This window comes from Felis catus, chromosome D1 (genome assembly GCF_018350175.1).
Source record: "Felis catus isolate Fca126 chromosome D1, F.catus_Fca126_mat1.0, whole genome shotgun sequence".
In the NCBI taxonomy this organism is placed as follows: domain Eukaryota; kingdom Metazoa; phylum Chordata; class Mammalia; order Carnivora; family Felidae; genus Felis; species Felis catus.
The window spans coordinates 40,415,833-40,434,316 of record NC_058377.1 but is presented as its reverse complement, the minus strand read 5'-3'; the positions used below and the strand labels follow the sequence as shown (position 1 = coordinate 40,434,316).

General features: G+C 37.3%; 1 protein-coding gene across 2 annotated transcripts in view; it reads right to left on the bottom strand.

Moving 5' to 3' along the window:
- The window catches only part of SLC36A4 (solute carrier family 36 member 4), a 51,353-nt gene extending 33,194 nt beyond the window's left edge, over positions 1-18,159 (bottom strand). Inside the window, exons 1-5 of one of the 2 annotated variants that reach the window (XM_023239344.2) lie at positions 17,866-18,159; positions 6,201-6,324; positions 4,709-4,799; positions 3,419-3,507; positions 2,290-2,385 (exon numbers count right to left, since the gene is read on the bottom strand). In XM_023239344.2, the coding sequence (XP_023095112.1) occupies positions 2,290-2,385; positions 3,419-3,507; positions 4,709-4,799; positions 6,201-6,324; positions 17,866-17,917 (452 nt within the window). In that variant the 5' untranslated portion in view covers positions 17,918-18,159. Of the gene's footprint in view, positions 1-2,289; positions 2,386-3,418; positions 3,508-4,708; positions 4,800-6,200; positions 6,325-17,865 lie in introns of those variants that run through there. The other variant, XM_019811652.3, reaches the window with a different exon arrangement.
- Positions 18,160-18,484: the final 325 nt, after the last annotated feature.

The following is an 18,484-nucleotide window of genomic DNA, read 5'->3' as shown; positions in this document are numbered from 1 at the left end:
TTGAAAACATTTTATCATAGCTTATATTCTTGTCATTTCCTTAAATAAAATAAGTAAATAAAATTTATTTCCTCAAAGACCACACATTTGCTATCAGTATGTGAACTAGTGAAGTATTACTCACCAAAAGGATGTTCCATTCAGCTAAAAGGCCAACATTTCCCTATCATTTATTTCTGAAATTCAACAGTCTGAGTATATGCTTATAAAATGATTTCATGAAAAAATTTCATCTTTTAGATCAAGCCTATCTCCTCTACTTCTTGAGCCTTTTCTGATTAACCCAGTGTATTTCCCAGCTCTCTTGGCTTCATGTCATTTGCAAATGTTATGAGTGAGCATGCTCTCCACTATCCAAATCACTAAAAAGAACATGAAATGGGAGAGGACTGGGGGTGTGGCCCTAAATCATAAACCAAAGACTTATCCAGTAGCTTAGCTCTGAGTAAGCTCCAGTAGTATCTCTTAATGAGATAACTTAAAATTCCAGCTACAGGGGCACCTGGGTGGCTCAGTCGGTTAAGCACCTGACTCTTGATTCCGGCTCAGGTCATGATCTCAGGGTTCATGAGATGGAGCTCTCCGTCGGGCTCCGCACTAACAGGGGTGCAAGCTGCTTGGGATTCTCTCTGTCCCTCTCCCTCTCCCACTCGTGATCTCTCTCAAAATAAATGAACAAACATTAAAGAGAGAGAGAGAGAGAGAGAGAGAGAGAGAGAGAGAGAGAGAGAGAATATTCCAGCTACATAAAATAGTGTACAGAAATGAGAAAGGGATGCCACCAGTTAAATTTGCATAGTTTGGGTATTGTGTTTAATCAAGTTATAAATCTGCCTGCATATTATTAATATGCAGCCCATACGTCTCTATTTTGTCCAGGGGATGATGAGTAACTACAATAGCATTCACCTACTCATTCATTGTAGTCTTTGCTTGACAATCAATGTCAAGCTGTCAAACAATCTGGTCTACAAGTCTACAGACCTTCCTTCTCTCATTTGAAATTGGATGGGTCCTTGCTTATTTTCATTCTTGCCATAACTATAGCTCTCATGGTTCTTCAGGGATCTCCTTATTGTAAAGAATCTTACTACCCTGAAATGAATTCAAGTTTCTTCTTTCTGATGAATTACGTTTAATTATGTTTAAGTATTCCCTTAAGATCTTTTCATCCACCTTGGATTTTAGCATCTTACCAACAATCATTCCAGCCACATCTACATGAAAGTCATTCTTCTTGACAGAAAAAATAGACAAAGCTGTCTCTACTCTGGGGCAGAAGAAGGAAGAAGATAGGATTCTGGGGCAAATCCTAGGGCTTTTAGTCTGCTTTCCTCCTTCTTCTACTTGGCATATCAAGAACTCTGAGAAGCTCATAAATAAACCGAACTTCCTGCAAATTCCCAGAAAGGTCATATTTAACCATAAACTCTACTAGCACTCCACTGTTCTTTTCCTTCTTTTAATTTCCACAGCACATATCATTTGTACCACTGTCAGCATTTTGTTGATTACCTATGCCTATTTTTCCAGTCCTGTTTTCAGCTGGCTTTGATCAGCCATGTCTACCAATGATGAAGTTACATTTAAATGATAAGATAGCAAAATAAGATTATGCTAAAATACACACTTCAAATGTTCTATGAGCATGAAAGCCAAACACCACAATTTTATCTAAAATAATGAGACTGCAACATTTTTCTTGCTTTTTTTCCTTTCCCCCCAAAAAATATTAACATGACTATATCATAGGTTAGCCAGATGCTTTATAAATATCATTTTATTTAAAATACTATGATAATCCTGGGGCGCCTGGGTGGCTCAGTCAGCTAAGCATCTGACTTCGGCTCAGGTCATGATCTCACGGCTGTGGGTTCGAGCCCCTCATTGGGCTCTGTGCAGGCAGCTCAGAGCCTGGAGCCTGCTTCAGATTCTGTGTCTCCCTCTCTCTCTGCCCTTCCCCTGCTCACACTCTGTGTCTCTCTCCTTCAAAAATAAATAAACATTAAAAAAAATATTTTAAATACTATGATAATCCTATGAAGTAAGTATCACCATAAAGTCATCTGATAACGTGAAAACTAAAACAAAATGACAAATCATTTGACTCAGTTCATAAAACTGAAAAATGGCAGAGTTGAGATTTGAACCCAAGCCTGTCTAACTCTAAAGATTATGTTTATCCCCCCAGCTTTATCACGCTTCTGTTCACGTATCCTGTCAACTTAAAACACTTGAAAAGTAATGTGATTTTGATAACCAGATACTAGAAACATAGTAAGTTCTTACCGTCCCCATGCTGCTTGCTTCTGAAGACAACTCCAAGGACTTACTTCCATAGCAAAACTCACAGTGTCACTATAACCCAATGTTGACTTTTTAAACCTGCAATTTAAGGACGTATATGCACATGAAAAAGGCAAATTTTAAGTTGGTCCCTAAATCCAACCCTTGAAAAGAACATCGAATACATAGAAAATAATAAATGTAAGGGTATACAATAACAGAGGAGCTTTTGAGATTTCAAGATCTGCACACCCTAAGATATGTCTCATGAAATTTTAAGTCTTTTTACTAATATATTAGCTTTTATCTACTGTTAAAGTTTATAAATTTGGAAAAGTCATATGACATAAATATTTGTGCTTCACTGATTTAAATATTTAAATTACCTAAAAACATCAACTACATTGTTCAAGCCTAAATTATTCATTCTTAAAAGAGCATTATTTTATGCATCTGCACAGGGCTTTACAACATATTTACACATAAACTATCTTATCTAATACTTAGCCCCATGAGGTAGCTATTATTTCCCTATGTTCTCTTTCCCACTTTTTTATAAGTATCATTATTATTTAAAGACGATAAATGACTTGCTCAAAGTTTTAAGAACATTTAACAACAACAACAAAAAGAGTTAAAATCAGAATATTAGTTTATTAGAAAAGGCAATATTTTTAAAAAAGTCCACTGTGCAGTAGAAGCATTTCATGATACAAAAATAAAGAAAAAGAATATTATTTTATTGACTACCAACCCACATATCAGCAAAGAACACCAAAGGCACTATACCCTAAAATGAAATCCAAACAAATTAAGGACCATTACTCTATAACTAAAAGTAGTGCTGGGGCCTCCATTTCCTGCAGGTCTTTCCTGATTTTTTTTTTATTCATATGAAAAGAAATCATTCCATTTCACTACTCAGGTTATCATTTAAGAGGAATAAATATATTCTGACCAGATTTCAATCACAGCAAATATCTTTTTACATATTTATTATTTTAGACTTGTCTATATAACAGGTTAGAGAAAATCAATTATTAGTTGTAAAGCACAGTTAAGACTATCTAATGTTTTAAATCAATACATAGCTTTAAAATAAGTAAAATACACTTAACAAATTTACATTTACCTCTGACACAGAAAGTGACTGCACCGTACCAAAATGTGCATACAGTGAACAGAAATAATTCCTATAAATACGAGGCTGATTGGTCCAAGCTGTGGGGGGAAAATGTATAAGGTTTAAATATTTAAGTTTAACAGAAATTAAATTGCCTTATAAGCAATGAGCCAATGGCCTACTCTTTTGTGGAAACAAATTTTGTTGGGCAAAATAATTAGTCATTTGCATAAAGGGAAATTCATAAACTTGATACTGAAAGAATTTCAGCAATACTTACAACAAGGACATAGGACTTCATCTCATCAGCTTGCCTATCCAAACCCATGAATACAGAGTATAGCTATGCAATAAGCTAGGATAGCATACAACATCACAGTTAACCTCAGATGGTTAAGTCTACGACCATCTGTCCCACCATTATAATTAAATTCAACTATGAATCACTATCTGAATGACCAGAAAGCACTATGCCAATCTGGGATGGTGCTTGTTGAGCACTTACTTTGTGTGAGGAAGTATGCCAAGAAAAAGATTATTTAAGAAAGTGGTACATAAAAAATCACAAGTATTTGTTTACTAAAATCAAAGTAATGCCTGGGTTATAGAGAACCCAACAAAATATTGTCAAAACTTATTTTTATAATCAGAAATTTATACGTCTCTCTAAATTAGGGTGGACAACATCAACTGCAGGGAAAGGTGGCAGTTAAAACTGTTCTTAGAAAACTGGTAAGGGTTTAAGACTCTGAAAAAAGGTTAAGTATAATTCCATTACTTCATAGGTGAATTCTCCCTTCCTGAGAGTCTCTGCAATTACAATAATTGGTTATAATAATACTTTGCATATTTGTTTTCAAAACATATTGTTATTCCTTTTCTTAACTGTTAACTCTTTAAATCTGAAAACGAGATTTCATTCTCCATTTTAAAAACTATAAAATTTCACCAATACAAACAAGCTACTCTATAAATACATCTCTTGATATGAGTACACTGCTTAAATCTCTGAAAAATCCAAAAGAATAATAAGATGTAACCATACTTGGAAAAATCAAATACTATTTTAGGATCTTTCTGTCAAATGCTATAAATAAATAATTAAGCAGAGATTAAAAGAGTAATTAATTCTCATTTTTTATTAAATGTTACTATTATTGTTCACCCAATATTATCAATACAAACTCACTGTCACCTGAACAGGTTATGTGTGAACAGGCCAGAAGTTAGCCTGCAATTTTTGCTGTAATCAAGACTGAGAACTGTAATTTAGCTAGAGGTCACAAAGAGAAGTCTTACCACTATGCCTGCGTTTTTTATTGCCAGTGGAAGCCCTAAAAGGCCAGTTCCAATATTTCCTTTAAGAAGATGCATAAGAGTTTGCACAAACCTGAAAAGTAAAAGTTGTAAGATTTAAACATTTTAGGAAAAAAGCTAATAAAAATCACATGATCATTGTTTTAGCATTGGAAGGGAACCGAAAATTAATCTAGGCAAAGAATCAAATAGCACTCCACTCAACCAGAAGTTGAATTGGCCAGAGATCATATTTGGTTCAAGTCCTACCTTTGCCATTTAAAAGTAGAACATGGAAAATTATTATGGAGATTAAATTAGATATTTGAGTGAAAAATATTTTTGTACATATTAAAGAAATACAGAAAAGGTAATTTTCTCCTAAGATTCTTTGCTGCTATGACATTCAGAACAATACCAAAGATTATATATGGCTAGGCTGATAAGACAAAGCAATTTATTGACACTGACTACTGTCATCATGGTATATGTGATCTATGATTATCAACCTAACAGGGGCTTAATTAAAAGAAAAATCACACAAGTTTTAAAACTATGCGTATCATCAGGTAAGATAAATACTAATTAACATTTAGACACCGAGTACTCCCTAAGGTATTTCACCTAAGTTTCCAGGAGGCATTTGAAGGAAGTCTCTTGACCAAGAAAAAATAAACTAGGAAGAATAGCCCAAATTTCAAACGTATAAAACAAACATGCTTGCCTAATTTTTTTTTAGTTCATACTGTTCTTTTATGATCACTTAAAATGTAACTTTGCTTAACAGTTAAATTACTATTGCTGTAAGAACTTACTCAAATCTATTAATGATGACAAAATAACAAAAAAGAGTTCTAAAAGGTTCCACTGCTTTCTTACCACCACTTTGTTTCACACCATTAACTCAGCATAAAAAAAGTGTTTACTACCCCTCACCGCCTAATTCGTAACTCCTAACTATTTCAGAAGCCACTGCTCTTAAAATTTCTATTCCTTTCAATCAGATCTCCCTTCTTGCAGGATGCATAGCATTTAATAAGTATTGCGGCAGGGGCGCGTGGGTGGCTCAGTAGGTTAAGCGTCCGACTTCAGCTCAGGTCACGATCTCACGGTCCAGTCCGTGAGTTCGAGCCCCGCGTCGGGCTCTGGGCTGATGGCTCAGAGCCTGGAGCCTGCTTCCGATTCTGTGTCTCCCTCTCTCTCTGCCCCTCCCCCGTTCATGCTCTGCCTCTGTCTCAAAAATAAATAAACGTTAAAAAAAATTAAAATAAAAATATAAGTATTGCGGCAATACACATCAATTGCAGCAATTCCCACACATGGCTCCGTATTTTAGATGTATTTCTTCTTCCCCAAACAGACTATAAACACCTTGAGGGTGGGGACAATATCTGACTCATCCGTGTGTCTTCTGTAGTATCTAGAAAAGTGCTTTACCTATAGATTACAAAATAGACACTGAATGAAAAGGACACATATAACCCGTAATACTTACGAAATACCCTCTTGATCATCAAGCTGGTAATGCTTCTGAACAGGCAGCAGCTCTTGCTCGTGCTCTTCATCTGATGTCCCATCAAAATTCTGCTCATTTATTAAGGGCCTCATTACATCCATATCTTTAAAAAGAAAAGCAAAGTGCTTCACTATGATTTTAAAAACTGAGTTAAAGTGGTAATAAATGAATTTTTAAAACACGGACATACCGCTTGTACTCATCCTTACTATTTCCACTCTGAGTTAATTCACATAAATACTTTTGAGTTTTAGTATATTTAAAAAACAACTAGACTTATTTGCTGGATATTGTTTGGACTAAGCAGTGCAGAGTGAAAAGCTTAAGTATTCAATGCAAAACTTTTTCTGCTTTGTCCACATGAGGTTTATAGCAAATGATCCCAGAACTATGAGATGAAAAAAAATGTAAATAATCAAATGATTTTGTGTCTCTTGTCTTCAAATCATACTGTATCATAAATAGCAATCACATTTTTAAATACTTTAAGTTATAAAGCCATTCCAATTTTTAAAATTTAGTATCAAAATGTTCTCTTATATCTAACAGTTTTTAGCATGACTGAGGATGACAACTCTAGAACAAGATTGTTTAAATAAAGTTTATTTATTTATTCTGAGAGAGAGGGAAAGAGAGCATGTACATGCACACACAGGAGAGGCGGGAGAGGGAGAGACAGGGAGAATTCCAAGCAGGCTCCCTGTGCTGTCAGCGCAGAGCCTGACGCAGGGCTGGAACTCACAGACCATGAGATTATGACCTGAGCTGAAATCAAGAGTCAGACACTTTGAGCCACCCAGATGCCCCTGAAGTATAGGATATTTAAAAGAAATGAAAAGTTGCTCCCTTCAAATAAACACAATAAACCTATGAAACAGAGAACTGGGGTAACATAAATAATTTAGTTAGGAATGACGGTCATATAATTTTTTTAAGTTTTTTTATTTTGGAATAATTTAAAACTTACATTAAATTTGCAAGAATGGTACCAAAAAAAAAAAAAACCCTCCTATGTATCCTTTCCAGACTTACCAATTTTTAACATTTTGCCATGTTTGCCTTTTGTTGCTCAAATGTTTATCACTTTTTATGAACTGAGAGCAGGTTACATATATCAAAGCCCCTTACCCTAAAGTTAGCATGTATTCTCTAGGAACAAGAAGATGTTCTTGAATATTCACATTACAGTTATTAAACTCAGTTTAATATTGGTGCAATACTTTAAAGACTTAAATATACAATTGGTAATATTAAATGCTTGCTGTCCGTCCTCTGCCAAAGTGTTCTCAATCATTCCTTGGCTGGAAGAAGTTCATTCTTTTGTGGACTGTGTATCACAATGACCCGTAAGATTTGAGAAAACACAAATTGATGTACCTCACCCCAAAGCTGCTGATTCAGCAGGCCTGGGGTGGGTCTGAGAATATGCATTTCTAAGTTCCCAGGTGATTCTGAAGTTTCTGGTCTGGGAACCACACTTTGAGAACCACTGCTCTACTACATTCTCTAGGAAGAGCTCCTGGATACAGTATTTCCTAAGTTCTAGCATGCTTTAAACTGCTGTTCCACAGCCTTGCTATGAAGGACAGCTTGACAGAACACCTCTGGCTTACACTTTATATCTTTGAGTTTCTTGAAAATGCTGCTCCACTCTTGCCTTGCTTTATAGGCTACTCTAGAGAAGTCTGATGACAAACTAATTTTCTGAGCCATTACATACTTTGCCCCTTTTGCTTGAGGTCCTGAGGAATTTTGCCTTTAAGATCTAATGGTTTTACTATGATATGTCTTCAGTTTAAGCATTTTGAGTCAATTTTCCCAGGGACACAGTGGGCTTTTTTGATTATGTAGATTTTGGCTTTCTTATTTCTGGACATTTTTCTTGGATTAATATCTGTTTAGTTCAAATATTTTGTTTTTCTTCTTTAGAGATTCCAATTATATGTCAAATCTCCTTTGCCGGTCTTCCATTTCAACCACTTCTTCTTTGATCATTTTGATGTCTTTAACTCATTTAAATTCTTCTTTGAAATTCAATGACTCTATTAAATTTTCATTTCAATATGTTCTCCCTTGGACACCTTGTACTCTATTATTTATTTATGATTTTTCCTACTGCTATGCATTTCATGGACAGGGATCCTAATTTGAAAGTAGTGCCTTCTGTTAGCAGGATGAAGTTCAGTTTATGTAATGGATGATGTTCACTGACTGGGGTTATAGGGAGCAACTGGTATCTTTCTGGTTCTCTTTCATTTCTGCAGGATATTCAGTCCCCTACTTGCCCCCCTGCCCCTTACTTCCTTCTTTTTTTTTCACCTCCAGGTATCAGAGGGACATCTGGATTGCTCCTTTTATCTCCTTCTCCTCCAGAAGCAATGTTTTGCCAAGGTTACTATACTTCTAGACCTCCTAATCCCCTCTCCTCTTTTCCAGAGATTCTAAAGAACCCTCCCCACTTTCAATGCTTGCAGCAGCAACAGGTACTCTGAATTTTGCTGTTTATTTTTCTGCTTATAGAAAATTTGAGGTTTGTGGTATCTTGGTCTCCTACTAATGCTTAAAGAGTAACTTCATGAATGGTTTACGTGTGCTCGTTTTTGAATTAACAGGTTTTTAAGGGAGGACACGTAGAGAGATTAGGATTTAGGCAGCCTTCATTATCCCAGTACCAAATGGAACTCATTACAACAGTTTTTCATAAGAGTAAAGTTATACTTTAAGATACTGGAAGATGCGTTAGCTTTGTAATATATATTTTTGTAATACATTTTGAAATCAGGAAGTATCACTTTGTTCTTCTTTTTCAAGATAGTTTTGGGTATTGGGGATTTTTTTGTAATGAAAATAGTATGATATTGGCATAAAGCTAGGCTTATAGACCACTGAAACTAAATGGAGAACCCAGAAATAAATCTATGTATATATGGTCAACTGATCTTTGGCAATGGTGCCAGGAATACACAATGGGGGAAATCTCTTCAACAAATAGTCGTGGGAAAACTGAATATCCACATGCACAAGAAGGAAAGTGGATCTTTATCCACATGCACAAGAAGGAAAGTGGATCTTTATCTCAATCCATACACAAAAATCAATTTAAAATATATTAAAGACTTAAATACTTGAAAAAGCCTCAGACATTGGTTTTGGCAATGATTTCATGGGTATGACACCAGAAGCACAGGCAACAAAAGCAAAAATAGGCAAGAGGGCCTACATCAAACTAAAAAGATTCTATACAAGAAAAGAAGCAATCAACATAGTGAAAAGCCAACCTACAGAATGGGAAAGAATATTTGCCAACTTTGCAAACTATATATTTGATAAAGGCTAATTTCCACAATATATAAGAAACTCCTACAACTCAAGAGCAAAAAACCTAGTGATCAGATTAGTAAATTGGTTAAAGATCTGAACAAAGATGATACACAAATGGCCAATGGATTCATGAAAAGATGTTCAATGTCACTAATCATCAGAAAAATGAAAATTAAAACCACAATGAATGTCAATTTACACCTATTAGGGTGGTCATTATAAAAACAAATAAAAAGGTGGGGCACCGGGATGGCTTAGTAGGTTAAGCATCCAACTCTTGATTTCAGCTCAAGTCATGATATCATGTTTCATTGGACTGACCTCCACATCGGGCTCTGTGCTGACAGCATGGAGCCTGATTGGGATTCTCTTCCTCTCTCTCTCTCTCTCTCTCTCTCTGTCTCTCTCTCCCCCTCCGCCGTCCCTGCTCATGCTCATTCTCTCTCTCAAAATAAACTTAAAAAAAAAAAAGGCAACAAATATTGGTGAGGATGTGGCAAAACTGGAACCCTTCTACACAGTTGGTAGGAATGCAAAATGTTATAGTTGTGAAGGAAAACAGTACAGAGATTCCTCAAAAAATTAAAAACGGAAGTACCGTATGACTCAGTCCCACTTCTGAGAATTTACCCATAAGCACTGAAATCAGGAGCTTGAAGAGATGTTAATACTCCCGTGCTCAGGTTAGTGCTACTCACAACAGCCAGCATGTGGAAACAACATGCACTGACAGAGAAATGGATAAAGAAAATAGGATATATACACACAATGGAATATTATTTAGCCTTAAAAAAGAAACTCTTTAATATGCAAAACATGGATGAACCTTGAAGACATTATGCTAAATGAAATAGGCTAGTCACAGTTCAAGTACCACCCAATTCCACCTATTTATGGAATCGAACTCATAGAAACAAAGACTAGAGTGGTAGTTGCCAGCCAGTGTGGAGGGGAAAACAGGGAGTTGCTAACCAACATGTATGAAATTTCAGTTATGCAAGGTAAGTAAGTTCTAGAGACCTGACATGCAACATTGTGCCTATGGATTACAATACTATACTGTACACTTAAAAATCTGTTAAGAGGACAGATCTCATGGTAAATGTTTATATAACATAATTAAAAAAAAGATATTGGAAAGTGCTTGAAAATAGCCTACTCTTCAGTAATTTAAATATTCCTCCTCTAATAATGTTACTAGTATGTGTAAAATAAAATCAATGAATTAGTAAACATTCTAAATGCATGGAATCTAAATTAATGAGGATTTTCTATAATAGGAATACCCTAACTTTGCCTTTGGGTAGTTTTTCTAACCCTTCAATCTTCAGGACATTCTCCATAGACTATTTTGCAGGATTTCCTAGTTTCTTGTTCTTCAGTATCAAAAGTGGCTCAGCTTAAACCTGTGCACAGTGAAAATTTAAGTAAATTAAGTGTTTCTCAGTATTAGAGAGCTAATGCTGGGATACCTACCACATCACTTTACTCTGATATCTATTAATATTATAAACTATGTTCATCTTTTGTTTGAACAGATCCTATATCTTTTCTGTTATACTCTATACAAAGTAAATTAACACTTTATCTTGTAAAACCACAGTATTAGTTTGTTAGGGCTGGTATAACAAGGTACTACACAGTGGGTGGCTTAAAAAACCAGAAATTTATGGGGCGCCTGGGTGGCGCAGTCGGTTAAGTGTCCGACTTCGGCCAGGTCACGATCTCGCGGTCCGTGAGTTCGAGCCCCGCGTCAGGCTCTGGGCTGATGGCTCGGAGCCTGGAGCCTGTTTCGGATTCTGTGTCTCCCTCTCTCTCTCTGCCCCTCCCCCGTTCATGCTCTGTCTCTCTCTGTCCCAAAAATAAATAATAAAACGTTGAAAAAAAAAAAAAAACCAGAAATTTATTATCAATTCTGGAGGCTAGAAGTCCAAAATCAAGGTGTTGGCATGGCTGGTTCCTACTGAGGGCTAGGAGAGAGGGATCTGTTCCAGGCTGTTCTCCTTGGCTTATAGATGGCTATCTTCAAGTTCATAGGGTATTTTCCCTGTATGCATGTCTGTGTCCTAATTTCCCCTTATTATAAGGATACAAGTCATACTGGATTAGTGGACCACCCTACTCCAGTGTGGCCTTTATCTTAACTAATTACATTTACAATGATCCTACTGCCAAGTAAGGTCACATTCTGTGGTACTAAAGGGTTAGGACTTCAATATATGAATTTAATTGACAACAATCATCATTATTCATTGCATTATCTTTAAACAGAAACGTGTTAATATTTTCATTCCAAAATTTACTCCATTGCTCTTGCTGACTCTTAAGTTCATTTGCATTTTTATTCATTCAGCTATTCAAATTGTCATTATTTGAACCAATTTCTTTCTGCCACAGGATGTACTATACATTTTGTGCATTACTAAGTACACTATTTAAGTTCTCTATAAAGACAGTTATCACTGCTAATATTTCAAACACTGAACAATCTATTATTTGAAGCATACCTCCCAAGAGATCATAGCAGCAATGTAAAGTCAGAAAAAAATTTTCTCACAACTTGCAAGTTTACTTTTAATGGCATCATCAGATCACTTTTTAGTATCTTTTAGTTAAACCTGAATATCTAGAGTTGTTAATATAATCTATAAGTACTCTACTAGTTCTATCATTCACAGAATCAAGTTTTTAAAATAGGATTACAATGTACAGTCAAATTCCCAACTAAAAGTTAGTTGGGCTCACAATTAGTCTTAACGAATTTATACTGCATAGCAACTGTCTTATTTAATTTTGTTTAACACTGTAATGCCTTGTAGTTTAAACTTTTCCCTCATTCTTAAATTCATTATTTCTCAATTTTATGTGGTCTAGGAAACATTAAATATGAGTTACTGTGAAAATAACTTTTCATATATATTTCTTTGCTTTAAATCCATTTGTCTGAACCCTCACCTTTAAAACCTTAATAAAAATTTAATTATCTCAGGAAGCTTCTCAAATAACAGTGAGATTAAGAAGAGCTATTTTTTTAAAACTGAAACTATTTGAGATAAAATTATTCTTAACAGTGTTAGCAATTTAAGAAGTACACATTTCTAAATTGTTTCTCATCTACCATTAAGGCAATATGATACATTATTAGTTAAATAACCATATGCTTAAACGTATTTTATTTTTAAAAGCTACACTTAAAAATATAACTCCGTAAGACCTTCTCTGCAGTTTCAGCCTGTATTATTTAGGTAACATTACATAGTAAGAAATATGTATTTGTTAAACTAAGTAAACTAAGAGTAGGTGAAGCAGTCAGGTTTTAGGGCCGATTACATTATCATGATTTTGAATCATGATTTGTTTGTATGAAGTTTGAAAGATACAAGATAGTTACTGAATCTAAAGAACACATTAAAATGCCTTCTGATTGAATGTGCTCATAAAAGAGGTTGCAATCCTTTTTAATTCAGTTTCACAAATATTAACACCCAATATGTGTCGGTATTATTAGATGCTGGGAATTAAGCAATTACTAAAACTAACAAAAATTCTTGCCCTCATGGAACTCAAATTCTAGTGAAGGAAAGAGACAATAAATAAGTAAAATAGAGAGTATGCTAGTGTTAAATGTTAAGAAGGAAAATAGGGATTGGGAGGGACAGTCTATGGTTTTAGATAGGACAGCCGAATTAGGCCTCACTGAGAAAGTAGGGTTTTAAAGAAGAACTGAAGGAGGAGGGGGCGGTGAACAATGTGGTTATCTGGGGGAAGAGCAATTAGGCAGTGGAAACAGCAAAGACAAAGGCTCTGAGGATGTAGAGAGCCTGGTGTGTTCAGGAGAAGGAGGCCAGAGTGAGCAGAGAGGGCAGAGCAAGGGGGGAGTAAGCGAGATCAGAGGTAACAGAGGTAACAGATGGTACACAGCCTTGCAGACCATCCTGAGTGACATGAAAGCCACCTAAAGCAGCGTTGTACAACAGAAATATAACATGAGCCACAAACATAATTTAAATGCTCTAGTATTCACATTTTTGAAAAAGGAAACTGTAACAGACAAAATTAATCTTAATAATATATCTTATGTGAGCCGATATATTCAAAATACTATCATTTGAAAATGCAATCAACAAAAAAATTACTAACAAGATACTTTACATTTTATTTTTCATACTAAGTCTTGGAAATCCAGTGTGCGTTTTACACGTACATCATATTTTAATTTGACAAACAACATTTCAAATATACGTACGGCTGCAGATTATCACACTGGACAACACAGCAACAGAGTTTGGTGCAGGGGAGAGACCTGATCTGATTTATACTTTAACCAGGGTTCCTGTGGGCCTACCTTCTCATGTGTAAAATGAGAGCAGTAACTTCTCCCTCACAGGGGTTTTATGATAATGAGATGAGGTACCATTTATGAAGCACAGAACCTAGTTCTTGGCACAGAGGTAGTCAGTAAACACTAGTGTTCCTCCCCTTCCTACATAATGATATATTAGAAGCAATCATGCTGCACAGGATTTTAAATGTAAATTTCTGACAAGAAATTTATTAATTAATTTACTATCAACAATTAATCATTTTGAGCATTTATGAGGTGCAAACTGTGTGTAGGCAAAATGTGTTATGCTGGCCAGAAGGAAATAGAGACTAGCAGAAGAAACAAGTACTTAAAAACCTAACACGGTCACGGTAAATGCTTTAACAAAGTTTAGAAGGGTATGGAGTAAATCAGAACACTCAAACAACATAATTAAAAGTTACAAAATTACAATTTATATTATAATTTACTATTATTTGCCAATGTCCTGCTGTAATTTTTGGCCAAGTACCGAACTGGACAGTTCTAAAAAGTGCTATGTGATTACTCTAGGTAAGAGTTAACAACGCCTTATAAAATAAAACACTATTAAGCAATGGATAGCAAACTACCTAAACACAGTTATTTCTATTTACAAATGGAAAAACCATATGAATAAGAAACACCAGCTTCATTCAATATTATACATGATACATAATATACCGTATGTATACATGAATAGGGCAGAAAATAGGAACATTCTTAAATTAGGCAGTACTTGTATATCTTTTATACTGCCCAGACAATTGTTTCAACCTCAATTTCTTAACCTAAAAATTGACCTAAATTTCTAGTTGTAGTCAGAATTAAAGAAAATCACATTAATTTACCAATATATCTTGAAACCTTAAAAATGTTTATCCTTTCACCTAGTAATTCCACTTCTGACAAGCCAGTATATAGAAAAAAAGGATTTCTGCACAAAGATGTTGAATGAAACATTATTTATGTTGAAAATTTGGAAACAACCTAAATGTGCAACAATCAGGAAATTGCTAAATTAACTACAGGACCTCCACTTTATAAAGCATTACACTGACATTAAATTATAGTTTTGAAGTCTGAGTAAAACAGGGAAAAGTATATCATGCTGAGTGTGAAAAAGCTGGCTAATCACAGTATGAATTCAATGATGTTTTAAAAAGTTAATTTAAAATGAAAGCAAGGAAACATATCAAAAATGGGGAATAAGTTAAGGATAGAGATGGCCAATGGGATCATGAGTGCTTTTTACTGTCTTCCTCTGGAAAATGTAGAAAAGAAATAAGAAGAGAGTAATAAACTAGCATTTCTTTTATAATAGCAAAATAAATCACTTTTATTTGGACAATGGACAAACTAAAAATAGAAATAACTTCTTTTAATATAACATAATGTGGTCTTCTAAATCTATAAACTACTATCTATGCAATATGGGAATAGTAACTGTCTTATTCATTTCTGAAGTGGTGAAAATATGCACAGCAAGAAACCTTCCACAGTTGTCCACTGCCTATGAAATGAAGTGTAGACCTTAAGCTGTACAAATGGCTACTTACATACCTTAAGAAAATCTGTGTCTTAACATCTCTACCAGTGCCTTTTACATAGACATCCAATTTTTAAAATCTGGTCATTGTAGAAAATAATATTTTGTCATTGTAGAACATCAGAAAATATATACATAAGCAATATTTTTAAATTAAAATTACCTCACTAGCCAGAAACAACCACTCGTAACATTTTAGAGTGCAAATACATGCAGTCACTCCTGTATGTTCTCCTTCAGTCCCATGGCTTTTACTACCATCTAAATGCTGATGACTTCCAAATTTATATCTCCAGACCAGATCTCTCACTAGGTCTAGACATAAATCTAATTGCCTACCTACTTAACATCTGCTTGAGTATCCTCACAACATGGCAGCTGGCTTCCCCCCTAGTGAATGATCCAGGAAAGAGAGAGCAAGGCACAATGCCTTTTCAGACCTGGCTTGGAAGTCACATATTATCACTTCCACCATCATCTGTCCGTTGGAAGCAAGTTAGTAAATACAATCCACACTCCAAGAGAAGGAAATTAAGTCCTCCTCTTGAAGAGACAAACATCAAAGAATCTGGAGACATTCTATAAAACCACCATAACATCTGAGTTGATGGCAATTTCATTCTTCCAAATACTCAGATCCCTGGAGTCATCCCTGTTTCCTGTTTCACTCTCAACCTTCATCTAATCTGTTAGGAAATCATTCTGCTTATACTTTCGAGTATATCCAGAGTGTAACCATTTCTCTCCAAGCCCACGGCTACAACCATACTTCTGGAAAGGACATATCCATCTCTTTCCTGAATTTCAGAAAAGAAGAGTGAGATCAAGCCCCACGTCCACACTGGGAGTACAGAGCTTGCTTGGGATTCTCTCTCTCCTCTCTCTCTGCCCCTCCTCCATGCACACACACACCCTCTCTTTCTCAAAATAAAAAAATAAACATTTAAAACATGTATGTGGCAAACATCGTCCCATATTACTTTTAATGGCCTATTCAGTATATGGCTATATCGCAATTTATCCAAACAATTTCCTTTAATTGGACATTTAGATAGTTACCAGATTTTCTCATCTATAAATAACGTAGTGAACATTTCCTGACATAAGTATTTGTTACATGACTTATTTCTCTGGGAAATATTTCTAGAAGTAAAATTGCTGGGTCAAAGGATATGTGCATTTTTAACGATAATTACATTACACTGTTCTTACCATCAACGCATGAGAATGCCCATTTCCCCACATCCTAAGGCGTTATTGGTGAATTTAAAACAGACAAACTGGGTTTGTATCTGGGTTATGCCTTTAATTAACTTAAAATTACTGTACCTATAAAATGGGGATAATAGCATCTACCTCACCCAATTGTCTTGAAGGTTAAAGGAAACAGTGCGTATGTATAGCACTTAGCACACGGCTTGACACAAAGTAAACAATCAATAAAATGCTAAGTTTATTTCTACCATTATTAGGACTTGAAAGAAATCACTTGCAAAGTGCCCTGCCCATTATTACAGGAACACCAACCTATTAATTACTATAATGAAGTGTTTCTTTAAAGCTCAACTTAAAAAAAAAAAATCATTCAGCATCGAATTAAAACTATTCCTAAATATAATTCGTACAACTACAGGAAAAAATGACAAGACTACCCTGACCCTTGCTTTTGTTTTCCTTGTGACAGCAGGAAACCATAAACAGTGTTGTACTTGCCCTGTCGCCAAGGAGATAAGAGACCAGAGGAAAACAGGAAAACAAACTTTGGCAATCCAGCTGGCTACAGGTCTCTCCTGTCCAGTTAGGTGAACTCGGCGCGCTCGCCACTCCTCGGTGGCACCCGGTAAATTAAGGATTCACCTAGGACTCAGAACGGGGCTGCTGCGATCGCAAAGCCTTAAAGCATCGCTGGGGGAAACGCGGAGAGTCACCGCGCAGGCTCTCGCTTGCCATTGACGTGTTTACACAACGCAGCCCACCCCCAACACGCGCGCGCGCGCGCGCGCACACACACACACACACACACACACACACACACACACACACACACACACACACACAAACACATATACCCACACACGCACGCCCATTTGACGCCCTTGGTAGGTAGGCCGGGCTTTTCGCCGGCCCAGCTCCCTGCGCCGGTGCCATCCCGGGGTCAGTCACCTCCCCGAGCCTCAGCTCATCGCACGTTCCGCGGAGGTTTGCTCTGCCGGGTTTTCAATTCATACCCGTGCCAGACCCATGACCCCAAGAGCCCCCGACCATTCCAGGAAAGCCACCCGCGACTCTCCAAGGCCACGCGCGTGCGGATGAGCGGCAGCCGCGGCCCGGCGCCAGCTCCCGCCTCCCCGGCCGAGGCCGAGCGCCGGCCCGGAGCCCGGGCGCATCCCGAGGGCACGCGGCCTCCGCCCCCGCCGGCACGCAGCACCCACCGAGCTCCTCGCGCCCAGCCGCCTCGGCCGCCGCCGGCGCCGCCGCTTCCATCTCTCGGGGGTCTCCAGGACGCCGCTCCCCCGCCGCTGCGTGGCCGGAGACAGGCGGAGGCCTTCCCGGCCGAGCGCGACCCACGCCCAGCGCCCGCCTCCCGGCCCCCAGGACCCCACCCGCGCGGCGGGGAGCATGCGCAGTGACGCTGCCCGGCCCGCCGCGGTGCTGGTGCGCGAGGGGCCGTCCTGGGGCTCGTCCGGCGCTGCGGGCGAGCGGCGCTGGCGGGGGAGGACGCGAGGGAGCGGAGACCGGGCGGAAGAGGGCGGTATAACGGGACACAAGGGGCGGTTTGGAGGTCACTGGCATGGGATCTCAGAGCTGGCGGGGACCCAGGCCTGTAGTTCCCTGGAGGACTTAAAAGGTGACCACGAATTTAAATTTGAAGGGCCCATCTAATTTGCAAGGCTTCAGCATTCTGTAAGGCACCAGAGAGAATGCAGAGTAGGAGGGGATTGTCCCCTCTCCATGCTGGAGTTCTGACTTATTCCTTGGTTATCCGTCTTCCTATGCCCCTGTTTAGAGATTCAGGATGCACTCAATTTTAGGATTTAATTTAGTCAAATA